The following is a 25285-nucleotide window of genomic DNA, read 5'->3' as shown; positions in this document are numbered from 1 at the left end:
AATTAATTGACTGTGCCTTTTTTGCAGTTCCACAATATTTCTAAACATCTTAAGACCTCAGCATGCTAAGAAGAATATAATAATGTATCTGAATCTGCACTTCATTTATTCTCCAAGACAAGCACTACGGAAAAACATTTTAAAATAAGACATTTGGAACAGAGCAACTGACTTTGGGATGAAGCTTATCTATGCATATATAATGTATATATACACAAAATATGTATATTATAAAAACTGTGATTAATTGGATTCAATGGCTGTACTATGCCTATTTGATGTACAAAATGTGATGTAATACTGTATCAACAAGCTGCACTTCACTACAATATTTATGACAGTTCCTTTAAAATTCATCAATTCTCAAGCAATTCTAATCTAATTTAGTCTCATCTATGATAATTTCTGCAAAAAGTATTAAAGAATTCTGAACTGGTAAGAATTTGCCAGTGCTGAACTTCTAGCAAAAGAGCATTCATTATTATACTTCCAGGGTTACCTAGATGGAGATCATTGCATTCCTTGCTGGAACAGGCAGGTGGGAAAGCAAATACTCCATTTGCTTCTCTAAAAACCTTCAAGACCAATTTGTCTCCAGAGAAGGTCAAACTTAACTGAAAACCAGGTTGATGTACATATTTATTTTCAGGCAAACTATAACTGTAACTTCTGTTTGCCCTGAGTTTTCTCCAACAAATTTTTTGGGGTTGAACAAACTATTTCTTTAAGGCTAAATTCTTTCCTGTGCAGGTGCAGTTTTGTAAGCCAGTACTGTTAAACTGAAGTAGGGCCCCTCCCACTGTGCATTTTAAAGGATTGAGAGATCTGCACGTGGGCTGTTCCTGCCCTTGATGTGCCACAGTAATTGAAGTCCAGCCAGTGTGAAAAAGGATGGAAAGCTTGCCTGGGAACAGGTTGGGAAGCCCTGACCTGAAGAAGCATCTGTTACTTTGCTGTCAGCCAGAAATAATTATATTATAAGGAGGCTGGTACTAGAATTTCCAGTCTTTTCTCTTACCTCCTTGTAAGTTTAAAATAGCAGTGTTTACTATTTAAAACTTAGAGTTAGTAAATATCTTGAGAAAGAGGTAGTGAATCGATGAGACTGTTACTATTTTTCACACTTTTCCTGTAAGAAAAGAGAATTGTAATATTTCTGGGTTCTTACATAACCTAGTCTAGCAAGTATTTATTTCATCTTCTAGATAAAAAATCAAGCCCCCTCATCCTTAAGTAAATCTGATGTAAACAGAAAAAGTACAAGGTAGAAGTTAACTTTGAAGATTTTCTGTTTGAGCCTCTGAACAATAAATCTCACCAGAACAAATATAATAATACCATCCTGGGTAAAACTTTCAAAATTGACTGAGCAGACAGGTATATATTTTTTTCCCCATGAAGGAGAATTCACATTTATTTATCAGCTAGGGTTTTAGAGGAGGTTTTTTTTCAAGAGAATATATCATATGGGTGTCATTTCTGAAGAAAATCGTGCACCTCTCATACAGCCTAGACTAAATCAAAGTGAAGAGAGCATTTTGTGATTTCTGCAAGTAAATTCATAAAGACCAACAGGACTCAACAGATTTTTAGGACAAAATCATAAACTTGTTGTGGTGAACACCATGATGTGTGGGGGAGGAGGGAGAGGTGCCAGCTGGATCCATCATCTATCTTGGCATTTATGCTGTGTTCATCACCATGGTATCAAAACACCTTTACAAGTTCTAAGTGTAACCACAGTAAAGGATCTGTAGCTTCTCCTTGAGTCCTAGGAGGGATGGCTTTGTTGTTGTTGCTGTTGTTGCTATTGATATTTTTATTGAACACGCAAGTGAAAATAAGAGATTTTACATTTTATTCTTAAGGAGCTGAGGTTCCTCAGGGAATCACCTCCACAGCTGTATGTCAGTTGCCAAGAAAATTGTATCTGCACATGTTAGAGAGATGGCCCTTCTCTTGTCCCAGAAAATTCCAGCTGGACCTAGTGAAAGGTCATGAAGGAGCCCTCATCCTGTTACACAGGGCACAGAGAAGATGCTTAGGATGGCTGGAGGCAGGGAGGTGGAAACAAGAGTTGTTGAGTACACTGCTGATTTTTCTTGGTTTCCCCAGCAGTGCGGTTCCTTGAGCGTATGTGCCAGAGAGTCTCCGTGTCCCTGTGCCAGCAGAACGGGCTCCCTTGGGCTTCCAGGGATTGATGCACAGAGACACCTGAGAGCTGGCTGAATACATTTTCAGGAACATACAGCAGATGCACTGCAGCTTAAAGCTGTACTGTATGTGGAAATATTACTGCCTTAAATATTTCTGCATTTTCTCACACAACGAGCATCAGATTGTGGCCTTTGTATTTTTGTCTTTAACTTTTCCTGTATCTTTTTTTTCTACAGCCTTTAATGTTAGATTTTGAGTTTGCTTTCACTATGAAGAACACTAGCATTATAAAATTACCCCATTGAAACAAATAGAATATTATGTTCTATCAAGAACATCTCAATGAGAATAAATGTATAAAATCTTGCTCCTTACAGTAAAATCTACACTCAGTTGGATTTAATCCTAATAATTCCTGCTAATAATGAATCAAGACTTTGCATACAGCTATCAATAATTAATTATTGATAGTCAACAGAGCTAATACTAAAAACATCCTGTGCAATGAGACAAAAAAAAAAATTGGAAACTGGACCTAGGCTGATCCTCCATCCTTTACATAGAAGATCTATTTCTGATCTTGCTGTGCAAGTGTTTTAGTGTTTTCTATTTTTTGTTAACTTCAGCTAAACATTATGACAGAAACAAGTGAAATAATTGGGTATTATGAGATATCTGCTCTTTTTCACTTATGGTCATTTTATGTGTTGAAATATTTGCATTGTTTATGTAGGGATGTGATCCTATTGTTCAGCCATCTAAATTATCTCTGTTAATCATATTATCAAGGCCCATGTCAACTGTTCTAGTTTGCATGGAAATTATGAGCAATTTCGTTTTACATTTTGTTGTTTTTTCTTTTTAAAGAAGATCAATCCCTAAATTCACAGGGAGAATTTGTTAAACTGGAAAATCTTATTTAAGGGTTCAAGGTGTATAGAAATTAGAAAATTGCTTTTAAAAAGACCAGCTTTCTGTCAGGTGTGTGGGAGTGAGTGACCACGTACACCCAAGAAAATAGTGAGTTGTCCTCTTACCAAGTATTCTGTTACAACTGGTCCTATAGATGTGTCTCTGTGGGTATATATAGATATGTAACTATATATATAAGTATATACATATAAATATCATTTTCATAATTCACTGAAATATTTCTTTTTCAGCTTCTTTACATTTTACTCCTGAGTTACTTGCCTATATTGATTACAGATTAAACTATTTATTCTGAAAGTTTACTCTCAGATACCAGTGTTTTGTGATAAAACTGTGTTTAACATTATTGTACTCTGCAAAAATCTCCAAAATATATGTATTAGGGAACAGATATCCTAAATATGTTATTAACATTAGATTATATTTAGCAGGTTAGAGATAATCTGCAGATTTAAGTAAGCACTACAACAAAAAGATACCACAAGAATCTGCTGTCAGCACCTTTTTGCAGCTCTTGTTACGACTCCCTGATGTGCATTTCACATTGCAGTTAAAATCCTTTTATTTGTCCTATTATTTAGCCAGCTGTGGGATCACTGCACTTTCACAAGAATAAAAAAAATCTTCAGGCAAATATATGCTATAAAACAAAAAAACAAAAAACAAAAAACAAAAAACAACAGCAACAAAAAAACCCAAAAATTTAAAAATGTTCTTCTACACATTATTTACTCTAAACATTAATTTTTCATTTCATATTGGCTTTATGCAAAGAGCAAGGAAATTAGATTGATGCCTTTTCATTCAAGATAGTATAACAGAGTACCTAGACAGATGTTCTAGATATTGCATTTATGCAGGTGTAACATAGTTGCACAGTGTTCAGAAATATCAAGGATGAATGCTGTTAGCATTATCAGGATGCTGTCTAGAAAGAAAACATAAGGAATGGCATTTACTCTTCCACCTTGAAACCTTCCTGGGTTTTTGACCCATTTGTCAGTATACCTGGTTAATAGGTTATTTCTTCTCACTGGCTATCATGCTAAAGGACAGAGAAGCAAATCCCTTTGGAGCCAGTTTTAGCACTGCTCTATAGTTGGCTGTCAAGTGGAGTCAAGAAGGGACAGTTGCTACCATCTGCCTAAAAGTGTGGTCTGGAACCTGTGTGTGTGTTTGTGCACGTCAACAGCTTTCCAACATATGGGCCTAAATTTAGTTTCTGAATTCATTACTGGGCTTTCAAATATGTGACCCGGTTTTCAGTTGTACTGACCACTCAGACATCTGGTGGTTTCATGGAAACTGTGATTATTCAGCATCTCTTGAGCAAAATCACTCAGTGCAGCGCAGTTTCCATTTTAAATCAGTGAGAAGACAGTTGTCAAATTTAGTAGATACTGAGTTGTTCCGTGGATGTTTAACCTTTGGCAACCACATCTGACACTCTTGGCCGGGCCCACAGTCACATAAGTGAACCTGACAGCCACGTGAAAACTGGTGACAGCATCACCTGACACTGATAACTGTGTCATAGATACTGAAAAGGTATCACAGAACTCTGACCAGTATTAGTTTGTACCACTTATTTAATCTGTCTCATGACTTAGCATTTTAAAATCCTGAGCATCTTTTTAACAGTTAGCATCCTTTAAAAATGGAACTGTCAAGAGAAATTTTCTTATTCATAAACCTGAAAGTTCCTGCATCTATATATTAGTGCTATATGTAAGACTCAAAATACATCAGGCTCCTGATGGGCATGTTGTGACAGTGATACAGGGAGACATCATTAAAGCTTATTATCAGGGAAGCACACTAGAAAGGTCTAATTTTCAGTAAGAATTTTTGATTTTGGTTGCTTGACGGAACATTTTGGAAGACATGTGAAATATATGGTGGCTAAAATATTTATTAGTTAAGTAATACAGCAACTTTACATTTCTGGGAAGGGCAAGTTGTTCACTTCTGAGGTTTGCAGCTCACTTCTATAGCCCCTGAGGGTTATTAGTGCTGAAACTGGCAGACTTCACTGACTCATTGATTTGACTTCTTGTTCTGCCTTCCATCCATGGATGTTTCAGGCCTGAAGAGTGCACACTGTAGACTAAACTTGTCTACCTCTTGATCTCAGTTGTTGAGGAGTTTTAGAAGAGGTATTGGTTAGATCAGCTCCTCAGCTGGTCTAACGTATGCCAGAGTCAAAGAGCAGAGGATCAGAAAATTTTCTCTCCTATGTGTCCTGTTCTATATCCAAGCAGAGCTTCTCTATGCTCAGGCACAGTATACAGCCTGTGATACTCACTTTAACCTTGACAATTTTTAATGCTATTTTAGGCCTGTTTAGAAAGACTTCCTTTCTGCCTTGAAAATTTGAACTCATGGGAACAAAGGTGGTTTTCTTTTCAGCTGGAAAGATACAAAAGCAGTTCAAATTTTTTTGATCCTGTGTAGCCTTTTTCTTCCCCCCCCCGCTTTTTTTTTTGTTAACAAGATCTTGTTGGCAAAAGTTTGCAATGATCTGTAGAGCCTTCTTTGTCAGCTGCAGTAATCCTCAATCATTCCAGATCTAAATTCTGTGTCAGTCTAATTGATAACATGCAGAAACCTACCTTGTTCACAGGTACTTGCAATATTGCTACAATTCACAAGTAACCTCAATTTTGCAAAAGAGAGGAAGTGGCTGTCAGCTTCCCTTGTTCAGGATCAGAGCAGGAGCTGTGCAACAGGCAAACCCAAGGGCACAGCTCATTTTTCAGCTACTGCTGCAAGCTGCTTTAGACATGTTGGCATGTTTTTCCCGCTGCTGTATACTGAAGACATTTACACTATATGTGTATTTCCTCTTGTATATTTGTTTGCAAGTACTCTGTTTACCTTCTACATTTATCTCATTTTTTCTGAATTTCCTTTGAATTAAGCTGAAGCTACAAGAACTCTTGAGATTTCATGAAGTCCACTCCAAATGTGTTTGCTGTTACTGCCTGCCTCAAAACCCAACCCATGAAATTACTACAGTTTAAGTTTTACAAGAAAACTGAAGAGAAAAATGTTAGGTTATAAAGGTAATTTCTACATTATAGAGTTGCAATAGATTATATATTTTCCTCAGTAAACCATAAAATGAAGTTTCTCATGGTTTTTCACTCATGCTATGCCTCTTGGCTCATTAAAATCTCTTGATGGTGATCCCTTTGCTACATGCAAAGTGTATTATTTGAGATCTGATGACAATAACAAAGAAGTGCTCAATATTTGTGAGATGTTCCTGTTAAAATTGCAATGAATCCATGAAATTATAAGAACAAGCTGCTTCTGTCCTAGTCCATATGTGCATCTTTTTTAATGGAAAAGGAAAGGTTATTTAGAAGATGAGTGCTCACTATTTATAAAAGCAGAAGTGTATTTAGTGTCAACACAGTGCAGGCTGGGATTTCACACATTGCTGTACTGATACACTAATGATTGCAGTTATTGGTTAAAAGAGCAAAGGCTTATGAAGTGTTTCCTGTGTAATAAAACCAGTGCATTTTAACCACCCAGAAAGACTAATACCACTGGGGAAGGACACTGCTCATAGAGGAGTGACAGAACTTGGTAGAAGCAAATGGGGCTGTCTGATCTATGTGAATTCAAGAACGTAGAGCTGCTCAAAACAAACTCCTGTGTTGTGTGATTCAGGGTGTTCACAGTATTTGTGAATCATAGGACTTTTTTCAGTATCTATAAACATTACGTCGCTTGTAGCCTCCTTGGTAAAACACACTTCTTGAACTCACTGTTGAAAGAGTTCTTTAACTCATGTCTGCTAAAACACTTCTTCAGGTCTCAAGCTTCCCTAGTGCTGCCCAGAAGACATCTTCCACCACGGAACTGTTCTTTTGAACACAGTGATTGCAAACCTGCTGCCACTTGGCCTGGCACAGGAGAATCATCACCTCTTCTGTTCTCCAGCCACAAAACATTTTGTATCTACATCCAGACACCCCACTACAGCATGAAATGAAACAAGGAAACAGACATTGACTGCTTCATTCCAGTTTCCACATGACATTCTTATCACAAAATAGCTTTCACATCAATACTGCCTGAGATCAGGCCTGTCTAGCTGCTTTTTTTGACAGATATTCACAGCTCTGGAATGTCTGTTAATAATAATGATTGAGCTATAGGGCATTGCTTGGGAATTAATGATTGGCTAGAAAGCTCCATTGACTCAGTACTCAGCAAAGGACTATTCTCTCTGTCAGGTAATCAGTCCCACAGAAATTCTCAAAGGTTGCATCAACACTTATTATCAACAAAAATTAAATTCAGAATTTTGAACATAATAATTGCAATTGCTCCGTATGGTCTAATTGTTCTGCATTCTTCATATTTGCCACCACCTCAACATTCAGGTTAACTCACTGACTTTCTCTCCTAATTTTAATCTTTTGCAAACTCTCTTATTTTCATAAAAACACCTGCAGGAATCAGTTCTATGTACAATTCCACACAGAAATCAAGAAATAGAGTATGACTGTATTTGCAGCTTCCACGTGTCATGAGTATACATTGCTACTGAATTTACCAGAAAAGGTGCCTATTTTCTAGGTTAAAGTTGAACTACAAGCACTGCCATTGATCTACATCATCTTAGTGAAAACAAGACAAAGAAATTAGAGGGAAACTATAACAAGAATTTTGTATACAGATAGTGCCTAAAATAAGAATTCCACTTAATTAAATGGATATGCACTTGAGTAAAGAGAACTCTTTATGTTCAGGTTGAAGCATTTATCCTCTCAGTTATTTCAGAAGCAAAGAGCATTCCTTATGGGATAAATCTGTAGAAAAGTAGGTAATTATCACTTGCCTTAAAGCAATGTCAAAAAGAGAAGTCTTGAAATTCTTGCAGTTTTCAAAGTGGAAGATGATGGTGTGGATGTTTCTCAACTTGTTCAGCACAACTGCAATAAATGAGACATTTATTGACTGACGTTTTTGTGAAAAGCTTTATAAAATCCCACAATGACCCAAGATACTCAATACTGTGTGTAATACTAATTTCTCTCAACTACTTTTATTTCCGTTATTGTAACTGATGGGTTTATAGTTTTTTCCAAAGCACATGCCACCTAGGGTTGAGTTCTGACCTCATGGACCTGAGTCCCACAGATGTCAGGTTCTAACCTAAATCCTTTGGGCTTTTTCTTTGTCGAGAAATTGTTAAGGAAAACCCTAAGAACTCAGCAAAACAAGAAACTTGTACCATATTTACTCAGGATTAATAAACAATAAAATAAATCTGGTTTGGATGTTACTATTTCCACACATGTATAGCATTAATCATCCAAAATATTTAAACAGCTTTTTAGCCATCAAATCAACAGGGAAACTTGCATAATCTTAAGTGCTTAACAGACTGGACCTTAAATGTCTCTAGGTGCAATAATAAGTATGGGAAAGATTCATTTTGTGCAGTATTTTCAGCACAAACTGCATCACAAAGTGTTAAATAATAAATAATAGCAGAGAGAAGTATACACAAGGGAGGAATGATATGATTTCAGAGGAGACTTGAAAGGGGATGTTGATGAGGTGGAGGTTTTAAAATTAAATATTAAAACCCAGAAAGGCTGGGTTTTGGCTGGAACTGATTGTTTTTCTCCACTGAGAAATAAAGGGGCTTTCTAACCTATCTCCTGGACGAAGTTGCCAGGCTTACTGTCAAACTGTTCAGTGGAATCATCACTGTACTTAGAGTCTATTTTTAAGAGAAGACAAAGGATCGCAATTAGCTAACTGCAGCCCTCTCCGATTCCAAACGTCTGCTTTGTCCTCTGCCTCACCTTTCCGTTTATTTACCGTGTAACAACTCCACACGGACTTGGCCCAAGTTCCTGAAGAGCGCCAGGGATGCAGAGGGAGAGGCAGGGGAGAGGCAGGGCAGCCTGGCATGGCAGAGCCCCAGCACCCCAGGCTTCCCCAGAGCCAAGGGCAGCCCACGGGGCCGCGGCCAGGCACTCACAGAGTGCCCCGAGGAAAAGGGAAGCGGCTTTCAGCACCAGCCCACTCTGTTAAATCACGCCACAGTGGGCTTAGTTCCTACATTTGGTGGCAGCATAGTATTCAGGATAATATTATTGCTACTTGCACAGGTTACCGCCGAATCAAACGACAGAGATGAGAGAGTTAAGTAACAGGGATGGAGAGCGAATCACTAAAGTCTTTCCCAGAGTCAGTTCTATGTTTGGGGGAAGTTATTTCAATTCTGTATCTCGCGAACAACCCGCTGCCTCACCGTGTCCTCTGGAGCCGACTGACTGACATTTTAAGGAGATTTTTAAATAAATGATGTGCAGGAGCAGCTCATGTTTAGCAGACAAAGCCCTGCTCGGCAGCACACACTGCGAGCACCACTGTACCTGTGCTCGGCACGCCGGGGCCGGGGCAGCGCCCGCTCCCGCCCGGCCTTAGCGGAGGCGCGGCCCCATGGGCGCCGCTCCGCCCGCGGCACCTGCCTTAGCCTCGCAGGTGAGTGCGCCTCCGGAGAGCGCTCGGAGAGGAGTTCCCTGGAGAAGGAGCGCTCTACTTATCGGCAGAGGAGCTCTCCTGCCGCGGAGCTGCCCCTGGCTCGCCCAGCCCAGCCCGGCTGCCCCCTACCCCGCTCGGCGCGGGGCGGCCTGAGGGAGGCAGGGGACGAGGAGGAGCTCCCGCGCTTTTGGGGACGCACCTGTGGGGAGCGCCCGCCGGGCGGGAAATCTCTTATGTAAGGGATGGAGGGGAGCGGGTGAGGGGGGCGAGGAGGGGGTCGGCTCTGCGGCGGGGCTGATGCGAGGAGGGAGAGCCCCACAGAGGGGCTGGGAGGGAGGAAGAGAGAGGGAGGGAGGGAGAAAGGGAGAAGTCATCGGCCCCTCAGCGGGGCTGCCGGAGGGGACAGGCGGGCGGGCAGCCCCGTCTCTGGCACGCAGCTTCCCGCGGCCGCCTCAGAGCACGGGCTGGGCTCTCCGCGCTCGCCCGCCCGCCCCGGCGCATCTCCCTTCCCCGGCGGCTGCATGCCGCCGCGGGTCCGTCCAGCCTCCCGCGCCCTGCCCTGGCAGCCCGGCCCCGGGCGGGGCTCGGCGGGCGCCGCGGCTGCCTGAGGGAGTTGTGCGAGAGAGCGCGGCGGGCTCCGCGGGGGAGCGGAAGGTGGGTGCCCCCGGCGCCTCACGCCGGCCCCGGGCTGCGCGGGGAGGCTCCTCGCTCGCCCTCTCTCCTCCTCCCGCCCCTGCGGCGCCCTCGCCTCAGCCCTCCCGCTTGGCGGCCCCTCCACGCCCCTCTCGCCAGCCCGGCGCTGTGCCCCGCACGCCGCCGCCACCTCCACCCCTCGGTCCTCCTCTTCCTCCTCCTCCTCCTCCTCCTCCTCCCGCGCTCCCCCTCACGCGCACTCCGCTCCACAAGTGCCGTGCGCTCGCTGCTCCGGAGCGGAGCGGGGCCGGGCTGCGGACCCTGCGCGGGGGCTGCGGACCCTGCCCGGCCCGTTCGGGGCTGTCCGTGGTGCTGGAGGCGAGCGCGGGCTGAGCGGACGCCCGGCCCCTGACGGAGCCCCTTTATGTTCAGCTCCTGGCGCAGCGCAGCATCCAGCAGCTCGAGCGGCGGCGGCAGCAGCATCGCTGAGCCGGGGCTGGGAGGCAGAATGGAAGGCTTTATTCGGCTGCTCTTCGGCTACTTGGTGGCGGACCTTCTCACGCTGGTGTGTCGGGCTCAGGAGAAAGCTGGCCAGCAGCTGGGGAGCTTTGTGGTGCTCTCGGGAGGAAACCACTCCAGCCTCGGGGAACAGATAGACCCCTCCGAGCCACCTCCCACCCCAGACTTCTGCAGGGGCTACTTTGACGTGATGGGGCAGTGGGACCCCCCCTTTAACTGCAGCTCGGGGGAGTTCATCTTCTGCTGTGGCACTTGTGGCTTCAGGTTTTGCTGCAAGTTCAAGAAGACAAGGCTGGATCAAAGCACCTGCACAAACTATGAGACGCCGTTGTGGATGAACACTGGGAAGCCTCCTTCCCGCATAGACGACCCTCTGCATGACCCTACCCGGGATAAAACCAACCTTATTGTCTACATCATCTGTGGGGTTGTAGCAGTCATGGTGCTGGTGGGGATCTTCACCAAACTAGGGCTGGAGAAGGCACACAGACCCCAGCGGGAGCACATGTCCAGGTAAGGCTGGGTGCCAGGCAGCAGGGTCCCCTTCCCCCCTACCTCCTGCCCAGCCCCTAGAGAGCAGCCCATGTGTCCCTGCCAAACAAACAGCTCCTGCCAGGCAGGCTGCATTCCCCTGCGAGGCGACCGAGAGAGACCAACTTTGCTGAGCAGAGCTCCTGTGGTGCCCCCAGCCCGGGTTATCGCAGAACATGCATATTGAGGAAGACTAGGGGTAATTGTGGAGTCTGCACAGACAGTAGTCCATTTTTATCTGCAGTGCCTGACCCTCTCCCTAACAAGATCCAGCAAGTGTTCCCAGATATACTGTGCATAAATAGAAAAACAAAAAAATTCTGAAACCAGCAACACTGAATTATAGAAAGCCTGATGCATTCCCTCTTCCAACAGTTTCAAAGATTGGAAGATGTTTTTACTTCTCAACAGAAGGATGTAAACAAATGCCATCTCACCCTCCCTCTCCAGCTGCAAAATGGTTTTGGCAGGACCTTCCCTACTCCTCCAGCCCTTGCAAGTGTGCGAGCTATTTGTAAAATTTCTAAGCTGTGAAAATGAGTCAGGGTGGAAGGGAAGAGGAAGACACAAAAAGAGAAAGCTATTGTAGAATTTCTTAACATTTTTTCAGTTACTGTTGAGAGGTAAAAAATGGAATATGAAAGTCTTGCCTCATCCATGTGTGTGTGTGTGTTCTAACTCTGTCTCCACGGTGTAATGGCTGAGTTATATCAAAGAGAACCTCCCCCACCTAGAGTTAGGCATGCTGTGTACCATCTACTCCAGCTCCTGGCTGCCTAGTGGTGGATAGGCAGGTGGGCAACTCGGGACAGAGCCCAGTGTCTTTAACAACATATTCCAAAGCCAGATTGTCACAGCAGTTCAAAATCAAGGCATAACACATTTGTCAAGTTTGCAGCCTGTCTGATTCTTTATGCTAATCCCAGGCACATGAAAGTAAAGCAGATGGGGGAAAGGCATTAAAAAAGGCAAACAGATCCATTAAAGAGTCTAAATAGATTCCAGCATATTGGGAAACTGTAGTGATGAAATGCAATGAAAGGATACCTTCTACTGGATGTGCAGTGTGGCAGAAAACTTGCTCTTGCCCTGACTGCTAGTGGTGTAGCTCACTATCTTCAAGGCTTAGATGAAGAGTCATCCTTTGAAAGACAGTCCAAGAGATCAACTCAACATCTGGAGCCTCATTTTTACTGAAGTTTCTGCATGAGTTTTTGATTAACTGCTTATCCTGAAATGAACAGAGAAAGTCACAGAAATACACCTGAAAATGCATCACCAGTCTATAAGCTATTATTTGCTATTTATAAACTGGCTGATATGGATATGCTTTACTATTGAGGAAAAAAGCACATTGCAGAAATTTCAGTCAAAAGCGTGTGTCAGTGATACTTCTGCAAAGGTGGTTTTTGATGAGGAAAGTATGATAATCCTTTAGACATTTTGAATATAAATTGAGAAAAACAATACATGGGTCCCAATTTTTTTTAAATTAATCTACAGAACTTGTTTGCAAAAAGCTCACCCTACCTTCAGTCCTTTTCTATAGTGTCTTTGTGCAGGCAAAAAAGGAGGGCTCGTAACAGTCACAAAGCCCAGAACAGAGTGAAGTTATAGCCATCCCTGCAAATTATGGCTTAAATAGCTCCTGCTTCTGTGACTAGAAATATTTGCCATGTAAAGTACAGGTGTGAAGTATTCTGAAAGGATATCTGTCTCAGTTTATGGAAGTAGAATTCTGAGGGATTGGAAAATCATTCTTATATCCTTCAGTCATGTATGCATAAAGATTAGGTTTCTGAAGTGGGTCTTAGCAAAGGTCGTCTGTTACCTTGATTACTTAACAGCGTCTGTGATCTTGTACGTGAAACTGTTCAAGCAGGATTATATAGAAACTTGGAAAGTCATGATCACATGGAAAAACAGTCACCCACTCAGTACACATAATAGCTAGTCATGTTCTGGAAAAGAAGGTCTATAGCTTTTTTTTTAAGTTCTCTCTTATTCCAATTGTGAGATGAGTTTAACCTTAATTTGAGAAGGAATTAGATTTGTAAATCCCTTTGGCAATCTATAAATATATTCATTGAGTGGAGAATTGAAGTAACCCTATAGTCCTCAAGTGAGTGGTTAACTAAAATATTCTATTCTAGCTCATTTTACACAACTAATGTTCTGAAAAAAGGCTGCAATGCTTAAAAAACAATTTATCTGTTCAAACAGTTAATAGTACCAACAATTGATACAATATGTAGGCTGTGTTCATCGTCACCTTCTTTTATAACATCACTACAATATCAGAAAAACAAAACAAAAAAGAACACCTCCTACGTTTTTTTCTATACTGAACCTTATTAATAAGCAGAAGTTTAATGCATCGAGAGTGTTAGGTAGGCCAAAGCAAAAGTGCTAAGTGTTACTCCATTTTGGCTGGCAGCAAGAAACACCCAGAGAATGATTTGTCATCTATTTCCTTAGCTAAGGTTGTCTCCTTTCCCTTGCCTAACCAATGGCTACACAAAACATTTGAATCCCCTTCATTTCTATAAACAAATTCGCCTAGGAAAGGGATAGTACTGCTTATCAAAAAAGACAATGCATAATGGAAACTGATTTTTTTATGGGGGCTGGTTTTTTAAGAAAAATGAACAACTGAGTACAACTGATGTAAATGATATATTTCCAGTGTTGATTTACTAGAAATATTTCAAAATATAAACAGAGACCTGATACATGGGAATAAAAACATTGACTTCTAAATAGGAAGCAAAACTGTGCCACAATTTTTAATTCTTTCCATTGCTTCATCTTGCAGTCAGTATCTGCTGTTGAAGTAAGACACTGGTGTGTGTAAGAGTGGTACAATGTTAATGAAGAAAACTTTCTTTATTAACTGAGCATAGTTTCCATACAGATGCCTTTCACTACTATACCAAAACGAGTCAAGAACACTCCATTAACTTCACTGAATTTTCGTGAAATATTTGACAATGAAAAAAGCATTGTGGAAATGTATTTAATTAGTGAAAAAATCCTTAGAAAAAGTCTCTATTGTGCAAGTCCCTTTAGAAAAAAGTCAAGACTTGTCCTTTGTTAGAGAGCTTGTTACTTCCTTTTGTTTTGAGGAAACAGGCCAGGTATGGCACTGTTGACATTTTCTTTCTGTTGGCACAGAGCTGTAAATCTGGAAGATGACCATGGAGAGGGGAGTACAGAATTAACTCTGCATGGTGTATTTCATTTTAGACCTTGCATGTTTTGTTTCTCCTCATTTTAAAATTTGTTCCTTGATGTTAAAAGGAGATGAGTATTCCCTTCAGCTACAGTGCCCAAGACTAAGCAGCAATAGTAGTATCCAGAGTATCTCTTCCTTTCCCCTCCTGGTTTTGAGGACAATGAGGAAATCAGATGGTGTAGGAGGGAGCTGTGGCAGAGGAGGGAACGTGGCAGTGTTGTGCATGAGAGGACACAGATTGGATCTGCCTGCTGAAGCAGACCAGGAGCTTTGTTAGGCATATGAGGGCAGCACGTTCTTGCTGCTTGAGACTACACCAATGGGCCTGCCAGGCTCCATCAGTTCAAGTGGAGAATTCTCTCTCAAAAATGAATAGAAAATGAAAAAGCTTTACCTCTGTTGCATGGAGGAGATTATTCTGTAAATACAAGTGCGCCTTTGTCTTCTTCCTTAATCCTTTTGAAAAATGTGCAAACAAACCAAGAACTGAAAGAACGATGTTTACAATCGTGCTCTTATGCTGTAACTCCAGTTTTTTAAAACAGTGCTTCTGACAGTGTGGTAGCAGTCTTCCAAATATTGTGAACCATCTGAGCTCTTCTTCCTTCCTTCACAAGGAAGAAAGTGCCCAGTGCTGAGCTCAAGAGTGAAGTCTTTTATTGATAATTTCAAAGACGTATAGTTGGGGCCAAAAATAGCCTGATTTGCCAAAATCCTGAATCCTATGTGTGAAATTATTTCCCTATGGGTTTTGACCCAGTTTTGGAGACAAAATATGACAAGTGACCTTTTATGAAATAACTTGTGTTTCAGCTTCTTTCAGCTTGTACCCATAAGTGAAATACCTGGCTCCACATGCTTTATAACACCCCAAACCAGTATTACATATCCAAAAAGAAAAATCCTATGGCAAGAGAAATGCTGAAGTTCTGTGATATTTGGATAGTTCAGGGTCATGAACTCCTATGTAGGTAACACCTCTCCACTTTTGTAATACTACAATCAATATCACTGCACAGGTCTTAATGATACTGCTCCCTGATTAGAAGGTTATCTTGCATTTTGCATTTCTTTAAGAAAATCATCCAGTATATCAATAAGTGTAGGTAAAGACCCTCTGTGTAAGTTTAATTTTTCAGTGGGACTGACTAGGACAATTTCTTCAGAAAATAAACAAAATCTATATGACTATACTTAGGTGAGACAAATGCAAGAAAGTATTTTAAAAGTCTCCTAGCCTATGTGGAATTTTTCAAAGCAAACATCTGTTCAAGGATTTTGTCATGTACTGGGGAACAAGCCTACCTTTATCCATTTCATTATATGGGCAAATCCCTAAAAGAACAAAATGCAGGTACAGCATTTCCTTTGTACTTCAGTGAGTCTGAAGCTGTTACACATTTTTGACTCTCTCTGACATCAGTGGAGGATAAGGACATGCTCTCGGTTATATGAGAAGATTGTACAACTTTGGCTAACACTGTAGAGATGCTCTGTTATTAGAAACAGATGGTAGTTCATCTTTTCTTAATACAGAAGAAGGAATTGGACATATAATTCCTTGAAAACCATTTGAAAAAGGCCACCCTGAACTGGTAGAAAACTTAGCACTTTCATGGAAAGGCAGTAGTTCATCTGTCATCACATAGGGTGTTATTTAAAGTCTGCTGCAAACAATATTTACCATCAGATTAAGGGCAATGAGGAAAGGATTTCTGAAAATTGACTGTCACAAAGTTGGGAAATACTTAGATCTCACAGTTTTAACTCCTACACTGGAGTTAGAAATTTTCATTTACTTTTTTTTCCCTTCCTAGTAATGTGTCCAGCTGCCTCTGGAATTAGAATTAATATTGATGTCAGTAATTTCCTCTGTATAGAAACATATGTGCATAAATCAGCTACATATTAATGGCTTTGATCCCCACCTATTTTAAATTGTTTCTGCAATATAATGCTTTCCTTTTGCATCCTTTTCCTTTCTACATGTCTTTGTGAAATCTCTTCTGTTGAATTTTTATTATTCTGCTATGTAGGCCAGCTCTGCTATTTGTGCTGTATAAGCACTGCTTCAAATGGGAGCATTACTCTGATACCATTAATCATGTGGTTACTGTCTTCTGACCTTTTCCAGGATCAACAGATCATTCTCTAACATGTTGATCACAACTGTAACTAATATTTTAATAACATAATGTTAGACATAAACAAAAGAAAATATCAGCATTGTTCAGCTGTGTACCCAATCTGAAAGCAAGATCCAGCTCAGGATTTCTCTCTGTGACTTAAATAAAGCTACCTGCTTTTAAATATTTAAAAGTATAGTGCTGCTTGATTGAGAAATCATAATGTCACAGAAGTACAGTGGAGGAGCTGCATGGCACTTGCCATGGCTTTCATCATAGAATGTGTTATTTTATTTATTTATTTATTAGTTTATAAACTAGTATTTCTTGATGCAGCATCTGGGACACTGTATATAATTTTGCAGAAAATTAAACTATACTGGACATAGTGCCCAGAAAATGTATCCACACCCTTAAGAAATTGCTCAAGAGGTCTAAAAATTAAAAACAATAAAACAAAAAGGAGGTAAATAATGGCCCATGGTGCATTGACCTGAATAGAAAACATTTGCACTGAGCCCTGAAGACACTGTAACACATACTACAACTTTCCTTGCCTAAGGCAACAACTTCTGCAGGTGGGCCAATTATTTCCTAGTGCACAGTAGTTCAGCAAGTGGTTCTGGCACATAGCTGAGGGCTCATCCTGCTCCTGTGGAACTCTGGCAAAGCAGCACAGACTCACAGACACGGTTCGATATTGCCATGCTGGGAGTCTCAGAGCTGAAGGCTTGGTCAGGAGCTCTGGCTCCACAGGGCTGATCCAGGTGTGTGTGTGTGTTTATCCGTGTGCCCAGGGATGGCCCTGCCCTCACAGGACACCCGGCAGTGGGATGGTCCCTGCACAGTCACCAGGGCAGGGTGGCTCTGCCAGCCTGCCTGGAGCTCTGCAGGGCAGGCCCACAGCCAGCCCCAGGCTGGGCCTGCCCTAACGCAGGAACCTTTGCTTACTCCCCCTTTGCTAGCACAGAGCTTTCATCCTGTTTCCGAACTGCCTTCAAAGGAGCAGGGAGTGCTCCTGTGCAAGCTCTGCTCTATGTTAAAGACTAGGACACTCACAGAAGTTAGAAAAAGACTTTTTTGATCTCCCCATCTGGATGAGAAATCATTAAACTCCATGCTTGCTGGATTTCTGCATGGAAGTTATATGACTTTTCAACCTGAGTGACGTTTTTGAATAAAAACTGTGGAGACCGCTGTGTTGTATATTCTAACTGCAAATGCACGTGTGAGAATTTCCTTTGAAATTAGTAATCTAGGTGTGAAGATAAGCAGTTTGTGAAAGGTGTAGCCATGGGCCAGGTGCTGAGGTGTTCAGCTTAACCAAGATATCAATAATGTTACTGAGCACATGCAGTGGCAGAACTCAACAAGGCTCAAGGAGTTTAAATTATGTTCCTCCAAAGCCAAGACACCTAAAGAGCTTAATATGTTTCTGTATTTTACTTCTAGCACAGTAAGACAACCTAAAAAGAGCCTTAGGTGTGAAGTCTCACAATGAATTTACTTCCCTGCATTTACTGTGAGGGGGGCTGGTTCCTCCAGCAGACATTATGATCAACTGCATTGCAAACTGAAATAGATCTTGGAACATATTGTTAATGTCTTGGAGATTTTGCAGATTCATTCTGGTTTGTTTGGTTTTCAGGGCTCTTGCTGATGTTATGCGACCTCAAGGTCCTTGTACAACAGATCATATGGAAAGAGATCTAAACATTGTAGTACACGTGCAGCATTATGAAAACATGGAGACGAGACCTCCTCCAAACAACTTACGTAAGTTGCATTTTAACTTTATCAATAGCTGGAATACTGGCACTGAAAAGAGCATTTTGAAATGAATATTGCTGAATGTCAAATGAGGATCAACAGTACAGGGGTTCTTGCAAATTAGAAATATGCATTTTCTCGGAATCAGAAAATTTTAGTTTCCTACTGCAAATTAGTGCAACAGTGAGAGAAATAAATTTTGAATAGAAAAATCAGTTATTATATTTAGTTGAAATTAGTTTTCTTGGTTGACTATTGGTTTTGTGCCTTTGTCTTATTCTGTGTTTTGCTATACCAAAATACAAACTGTTACGGTTACAGCTGAATTTAACAATATGTTTCATAGGGCTGTAACATCCAGTAGCAAAGTGGCCTCATTAGGCTGTTAGATCATATCCACTGGTATAATAATTAAATACTTCCTTAGATAGCATCAAGTTGTATGCGGTTTTCATTTTCTCAAGGGAAAGATGAGAAGATTATTATTTGAAGTTTTACATAATATTTTTATTCTATATCTGCTGTTACATGTCTGTGTTTTTGAAGGCAAGAAAAAAGTGAACCTTGGAGCTTCAGATGAGATCTGCTAGATTCCAAGTGGTTCTGAAGTCCTAGATAACTTATTTCCCAGTCTCTATTAGAGCACAGTACAGATCTTTCTCATGCTCAGGATATATGTTCCTCTTGTGATAAACAATGCCACTGCAAATTTAATTCTGATACTTATTTTTGTAACTTATATTCAACTATATCTTTAAAACATACATATAGAAATGCTTAATTTATGTATATATTGGCAAAATCAAGTTCAATATATTTATAAAATAAAAAGGTATAATTCAGGAAAGTTTAGACTGTTAGGCAGTGGGTGGCTTTTTGATGTGCAGATCAGTGTAGATGTGCATTTTACTACAAATATACTTTTACTGCACTGGTATTTTTCATTTTGAAACATTTAAAGTATGTGCACTCATCTTTTCCTTAACTATAGAAGGAAAGTTTGCTTATATTTGGAGTTTTATTTGGACTGCTTTGTGCAGTTATTGGTGCTTTGTTTTTTGGAAGGGTGTAAAGACAATGGGAGAAGGAGCAGCTCCAGGTGCGGCCTGCACTGCTGGTGCCTGCTGTGTGGGAGAGGCTGATGGCCATTCCTCATGGCATCCTTACAGAGCAATGGGAGAGAATTAAAGCTGTGCCCTCCAATAAAGGTGCCACACACAGGGAGATGTGACACCTCATCATGTGGCACCTCCTCTGTCTGCCCTGCTCTCCAGCAAAGAGCTCCCACCTGGGGCTCCGCAGATGTGCAGTGCAGAGAGGGAAGCACACACCCTACCTGTGTAAAAATATCCCTTCTGGAGGGAAACCCAGGCTGCTCCCTCAGCCAGAGCTGCTCTAGCACCCTGCAGCTTGCCCTCTGAAGGGTTAATGAGGATGGCAATGTGCACTGCATCTCTGTGCTCTGTCAGCTCCTTGCTGATGTCTGATCCTTCCCATGACCATGTTGGAATGGTACCAAATACTAACGAAGTTTGGGCCCATCATTTTCTCTCACATGTGAAGTGTTTATTCAGAATCCTAGCTACGGAAGGAGCCAGAAAGTAAAGAGGTTCTTGCTGCATTGGTTTTATCTAGATTTTTGTAATGATCACACTGATATATTTTGCTTAAAACTCTTTGTATATACTACAATGTACAACATAACACAGCAAGCCTTTAAACTCATTGTTTCTTGGATTTGAATCCAGATTTAAACCTTGCTTCTAGGACCTCTTGCATATAAATGCAACTCAGAGCCACATAGGTACTGCATCAAGGAAAAAAAAAAGTACATGTTTAATGGGATGTTGATTCATGCTGACCCCAGACATCCATACCCCCTCTGTCTCACAATATGGCCCTCTGCATAGAGGGAAGAATTACATGTGAAGCAGCTCTTGCACCACTGCAATTTACAGCACAGAAGCACTGCTGCTGCTTTGGAGCTGTCCTGATCTTTTGGATCATGTGGAGGGGCAGTCCCACCAATGCTTCTTACTCATCTCAGGCGTTCCTGCTACAGAAGGAAACCTCAGAAGCCAGCAGCTCTGATGGTAATTGTTTCAGTTTTTAATCAACTTTATGCATTAAGTCAATAATTTTAGATTGTTAAGTGCAAAGCTTCAAGTGGTGAAATTACTCAGGGCATTTTATAACCAGTATTGCATACATTTACTTCATAGCAAGTGGATTTTTCTGTATTTGTTGCCATTTTATTCTCATAAACGCATGTAAAACATGACTAAATGACCTATTAGAATTAGCCACAACATCACAAGTGATTGAAATCTGTTGAAAATGTTCATTTATGGCATAGGAAAAAAATCTTTATATAAAGACAAAACTATTAAGACAAAATTTCCAAGGTCAGTATCTTAGCAAATCAGAATTTATTGGGAAGTTCTGAAATACTGCAGGAGTGGATATTACAGACAGAAACTTTGGCAGTGAAGCATTACCTACTGCCTACTGGAAAAATGGCAGGCTTTTTCAGGGTACTTTAAAATAACCAAATAAACCAAACTGAATCACAGCTTTCATAGAAATTCTATTCCAGATGTTTATTTATGCGGAGAAAATGAAATTGTGTAAAACTATTGCATCATAAATGTTAATACTCATTTTTAAAGTTTTCTAAGTTACCACTTTGTACCTACTTGCTATCTTATAATGAGACTTAAATACTTGAGGCTGATGTACTTCTCACACTGATCCATAAATACGAAGAGGGCAGGAGGAATTTCTTGGTCATTACATATCCCTTCCATACTGTGTCTTTCAGACAAACTGTTGAAAGCCAAACATTATTAAAAATGTTCTAATTCGAATGTTCATTTGCTCTTTCTGTCCTCTTGAAAACATTTTGCTGATGTTGCCAACACGTTCTGAAAGTGTTTGTGAAGGGAAGCTCTTTTGTCAAAATGACAAACTTCACACGATCTCTGACTCTGAAAATGAGTGTGTTTCTGTTTCTGGACTGTTTGTTACCAGAGGACAAGGATTTTCTCTGGTGCCTGCAGCTATTTGCCAGAATTCACAGCCAGTAGAAGACCAAAAGCTCTTTTCAGAGTCTTGCAGTTTACCCAGACACTTGTCCTCTCTTTTTTGATATTCAGAAAAGAACAGACATTTTGGAGATTCCCAAAAAACACAGGTTTTTCCTTTGCACATGTGAATCCAAATAACCTAGCTGATTTTTAGTAAAAGCTATTTTGTCCTTTGTATTTGTTGTCATAATTATCTTCCAGTTCTGTGCTTTCCTTAGGATTGCTTTTCTATTATTCTCCTTCATTCATACACATTAGAATATATATGCAGTGGTGTTTTGTAAACAAGCAGATATCTATCAAAATGTAGCATTTAAGTCTTCTAACATGAGGTGTTAAAAGAAAGTAAAAAAATATGTTAAAAACATCAAACCAAAAGCAAACCTTTCTGCAGAATTTGAGTTGTTGTGTTAATCTCTGACTTTAAGGTATCTTAAAAAACCAGCAGCATTCAAGGTATTATTTTCTCTTCTTGTTTTTTGTTGTGTTTTTTTTTTTTTTTCTACTTATTGTGTTAGAAGCAAGGGATTTATTTAACTTGTTGGGATTATAACACTGATGGAGTGGGAGTTAGGAGGCTTCATAGTTACATCCTCATTTCTGAAACGTGATTACTGCTATTATTTCTGATTCATGATCTGTGATAGCAGAGTGAAAAACTGCTTCAGTTGGTGCAATTCACAGTCACTTTTCCTAATGATCAGTAAAAGCTCTGTTACTCTTTCTCAAGAACCAGCCTTGCACTAGTAAATTTAAGCAATTTATGCAGGCTCCCAAGATAAAGGTGATTTTAATAGTAAGCCAATTATAGATTGAGGAGCTTTTTAAGATGAAAAATGCTTTTAGTTAGTTTCACATGTATGAATTGTTTCTTTATTTTGAATTTAACTTTTAAAAAGTGGATTTTAAACACATGATCCAAAGAGAGAAGTGTTGCACTGTTTCAAATGGCCAAGTTTAATACTGGCTAAAGATTTGCAGCACATGTGATTAAAATGACCTTTTAAAAATATATTCAGAGTTGTGTTTGCTGCTGCATTTGATTGTCAGTTGTCCTGGATACTGACTAACAACAAATGCTAATGCTGAAAACAAAACTATACCATCTCTATAACTGGTGCCTTATGATAAGTTAACTTTTGTTTTTTCTTTATTTCTGTGTTGAGACAGTAGGCATTTAAATAGGAGGGTATTTTTTGAAATCCTTGTACATTGGAATAAAAATTCTATATTGCATATCCCTGTTCTTCTCCCCATTTCTTCTCATAGAAGCTCAGCCTGTGTTTTCCAGTGACAGGAACTGTCACAAGTTTGACATTGTGAAAACAGAATTTTCAAGAATATTTTTCAGTCTTTCATCACTAGTGAATAAGCTTTTTTTGTTGTTGTTGTCTTTGGCAAACTAATTATTTTTGTGTTTAACATAAATAACGTGTTTAAATCAGATGATTCATTGTTTTGTATTGCCTAAATATAATTCCTACCATTGGTCATTCGAAATAAGCAGGGAGACTAACTAAGAAACTTCAGTAAAGAGAAGTCCTGTTGTTCAAAATGTAAAGCTCATGGAACATATCAAAAATGAGAACTGATTTGCTTACCCAGTGGACAATTAATTGCATGATATTGAAGAAGAGGTTGTTGAGGGTGTGCAGCATTGCTGTAACGTGGCAGCAATGGTGGCAGGGGCCTGGCAACTCCACCAAACCCCTTGTTTGGACAGAGGGCTGCAAAATGCAAAGAACTGAGCAAATAACATCGTTTGGCTTCTTTGGTGTCTGGGTTGTTTGATTACAGTCAGATGCTTTTTTAGGCCTGGCTTTGTGCATGGGTCTAGCCCCGAGGAGTTGCACTGTTTTCTTCATAAACTTTAACTGGTTGTTAATCTGCTCGCTTAGAAAGAAAAGAGACTGAAAAGTTGAGCTGTGCAGACAGGGCCGTGTTCTAAAAGATGGACAGCACCAGTGAGTTTTCAGGCAAGAAAAAGATGGTTTGAGCAGATTGCCAGGAGTGAAGAAGTGTTGCTGATGGAGCGCTCCAGGGAAGAACGAGGGAGGATAAACTGGGCAGCTTAACTGGGGATGTCCTTAGTGCACAGGGTCTGCAGTGCTGTGACACAGGGGACTGTAGTCAGCAGTACTGGAACTTGATTACCTTTAAAGACTTATTATTCACTGCCAGTGTGCAAAACTCATTTTACTGGGGTTTCTGTGTTGAAAAACAGGAAACAACATTAAAATAATCAGATAATTTAGATTAAAATCCTGAGCTAAATACAAGTTTAGCTTTCAGCTAACCATGGGAGAGAGCTGCTTATGGCATTCTGATTGTAATACACAGCTAAGAGGACAAAGTCCACATTTAAATGATGCATTTTACAAACTAATCATCCAAGTAAAAGCCCACACTACTATCACTAGCCATGTCAAAAGAAATATTGCATATTTAAATATAAGTTCCGTTTGAGTTTAAAAGCTGCAAGCTGCTTTGTCACAGCTATCTTAAGAATTTTTTAAACCTTTAAATTAATTTCTACTTGCTGACTTAAACTGAAATCTTGCTACAAGTACAACTTCAAGGCATTAGCAAATTAATGATAGAATTTTTGTTAACATAAGCACAGCTATAGCAATGCATTCCAGATATCCAGAGCTTCCATGCTGGAAACCAAATTTCCCATATAAATACAGAGTCTGAAAATCCATTCCTCTTGCAACTCAGTCACTGAAAGACAGTAATGTTTAATCAGTTCTGAATGTGTGTTTAGCCTCACAATCATTAATATAAAATGTTTCTAATTTACATTCAGATTTTAATTCAGATGCATGATGCTGATTTATGAGAAGATGCTCTGAAACTTCTTGAAACACCAATGAATATTTTCAAGGAAGTTAATTACAACCTGAGAATAAGAGATTCTGGGGTTCTTTAGGAGAGACAAAAAGTTAAACAAATGAAATATCTCATCTCTCACTGACTGTTGGTAGATTTCTGCAATTAAGTTTTTAAAAAAACAGGATGATTTTGAAAATGTTACCATATATCATACACAATATCTATTTATTTATAATCACACCAACCTTCATAAAGTGTACTATGTCTGGCATTGCTCCTACCAAACAGTTAATTCCATGCCTTTGGAATCATCCTGTTTGCTTCATCTGGCAAATGAAAAAAATGGAAAGTAAAAGCAATAGTAAATATAATTTTTGGGTGAACAGGACTGAGGAATTTGGTTTGTAATAAAATCAAACTGTGAACTTAACATCATTCCATATGTCCAGTAGGTCTCTTCTTTGTTCTAAAATATTTCCTGTTAGATTTTATTGGAAATTCTGTTATGGATCCTACGTGCAAGTTTGAGTTGTATTGGGTAGGTCTTCATAAGCTCTGCTGCATATAAAGGATTTCCATTAGAACTGCACAGTGAAGTTTTTGCTCCATCTTTCTTCATTTATTGTACAATAAGAACAATGAGATTGGATTACTGCCTTGCATCCTATCATTTACTTCTATTCAGCTTTTAATTCAGAGAAATCATTTGACATATCTTAATAAACATATTCATCAATGTGAAATGTATTTGGGAGAAATATAGTCAGTCACTGACATTATCCTTTATTGCAAGAATTAACATTATGCCGATAAAAATATTAAGAAAATATTTTTGCATTTTATACTGCAGTTAAAAGGCAAAATGATTATTTAATAAAATAGAAGTATTGGTATGACAAAAGAGAGCCTTGCTGTACTGGGCTGTTATATAGCTGCTTTGA

The 25285-nt window shown here is 40.1% G+C and overlaps 1 protein-coding gene across 2 annotated transcripts in view; it reads left to right on the top strand.

The window, feature by feature from the left end:
* Positions 1-9595: 9595 nt before the first annotated feature.
* SHISA9 (shisa family member 9) overlaps positions 9596-25285 on the top strand; it is a 176291-nt gene continuing 160601 nt past the window's right edge. The window contains exons 1-3 of one of the 2 annotated variants that reach the window (XM_063414593.1): positions 9596-9844; positions 10675-11274; positions 18302-18429. In XM_063414593.1, the coding sequence (XP_063270663.1) occupies positions 10751-11274; positions 18302-18429 (652 nt within the window). In that variant the 5' untranslated portion in view covers positions 9596-9844; positions 10675-10750. Of the gene's footprint in view, positions 9845-10210; positions 11275-18301; positions 18430-25285 lie in introns of those variants that run through there. The other variant, XM_063414591.1, reaches the window with a different exon arrangement.

This window comes from Prinia subflava, chromosome 17, assembly GCF_021018805.1.
Source record: "Prinia subflava isolate CZ2003 ecotype Zambia chromosome 17, Cam_Psub_1.2, whole genome shotgun sequence".
NCBI lineage: Eukaryota > Metazoa > Chordata > Aves > Passeriformes > Cisticolidae > Prinia > Prinia subflava.
Note: the sequence above shows the minus strand (reverse complement) of the source record. Positions and strands in the feature narration are given on the sequence as shown.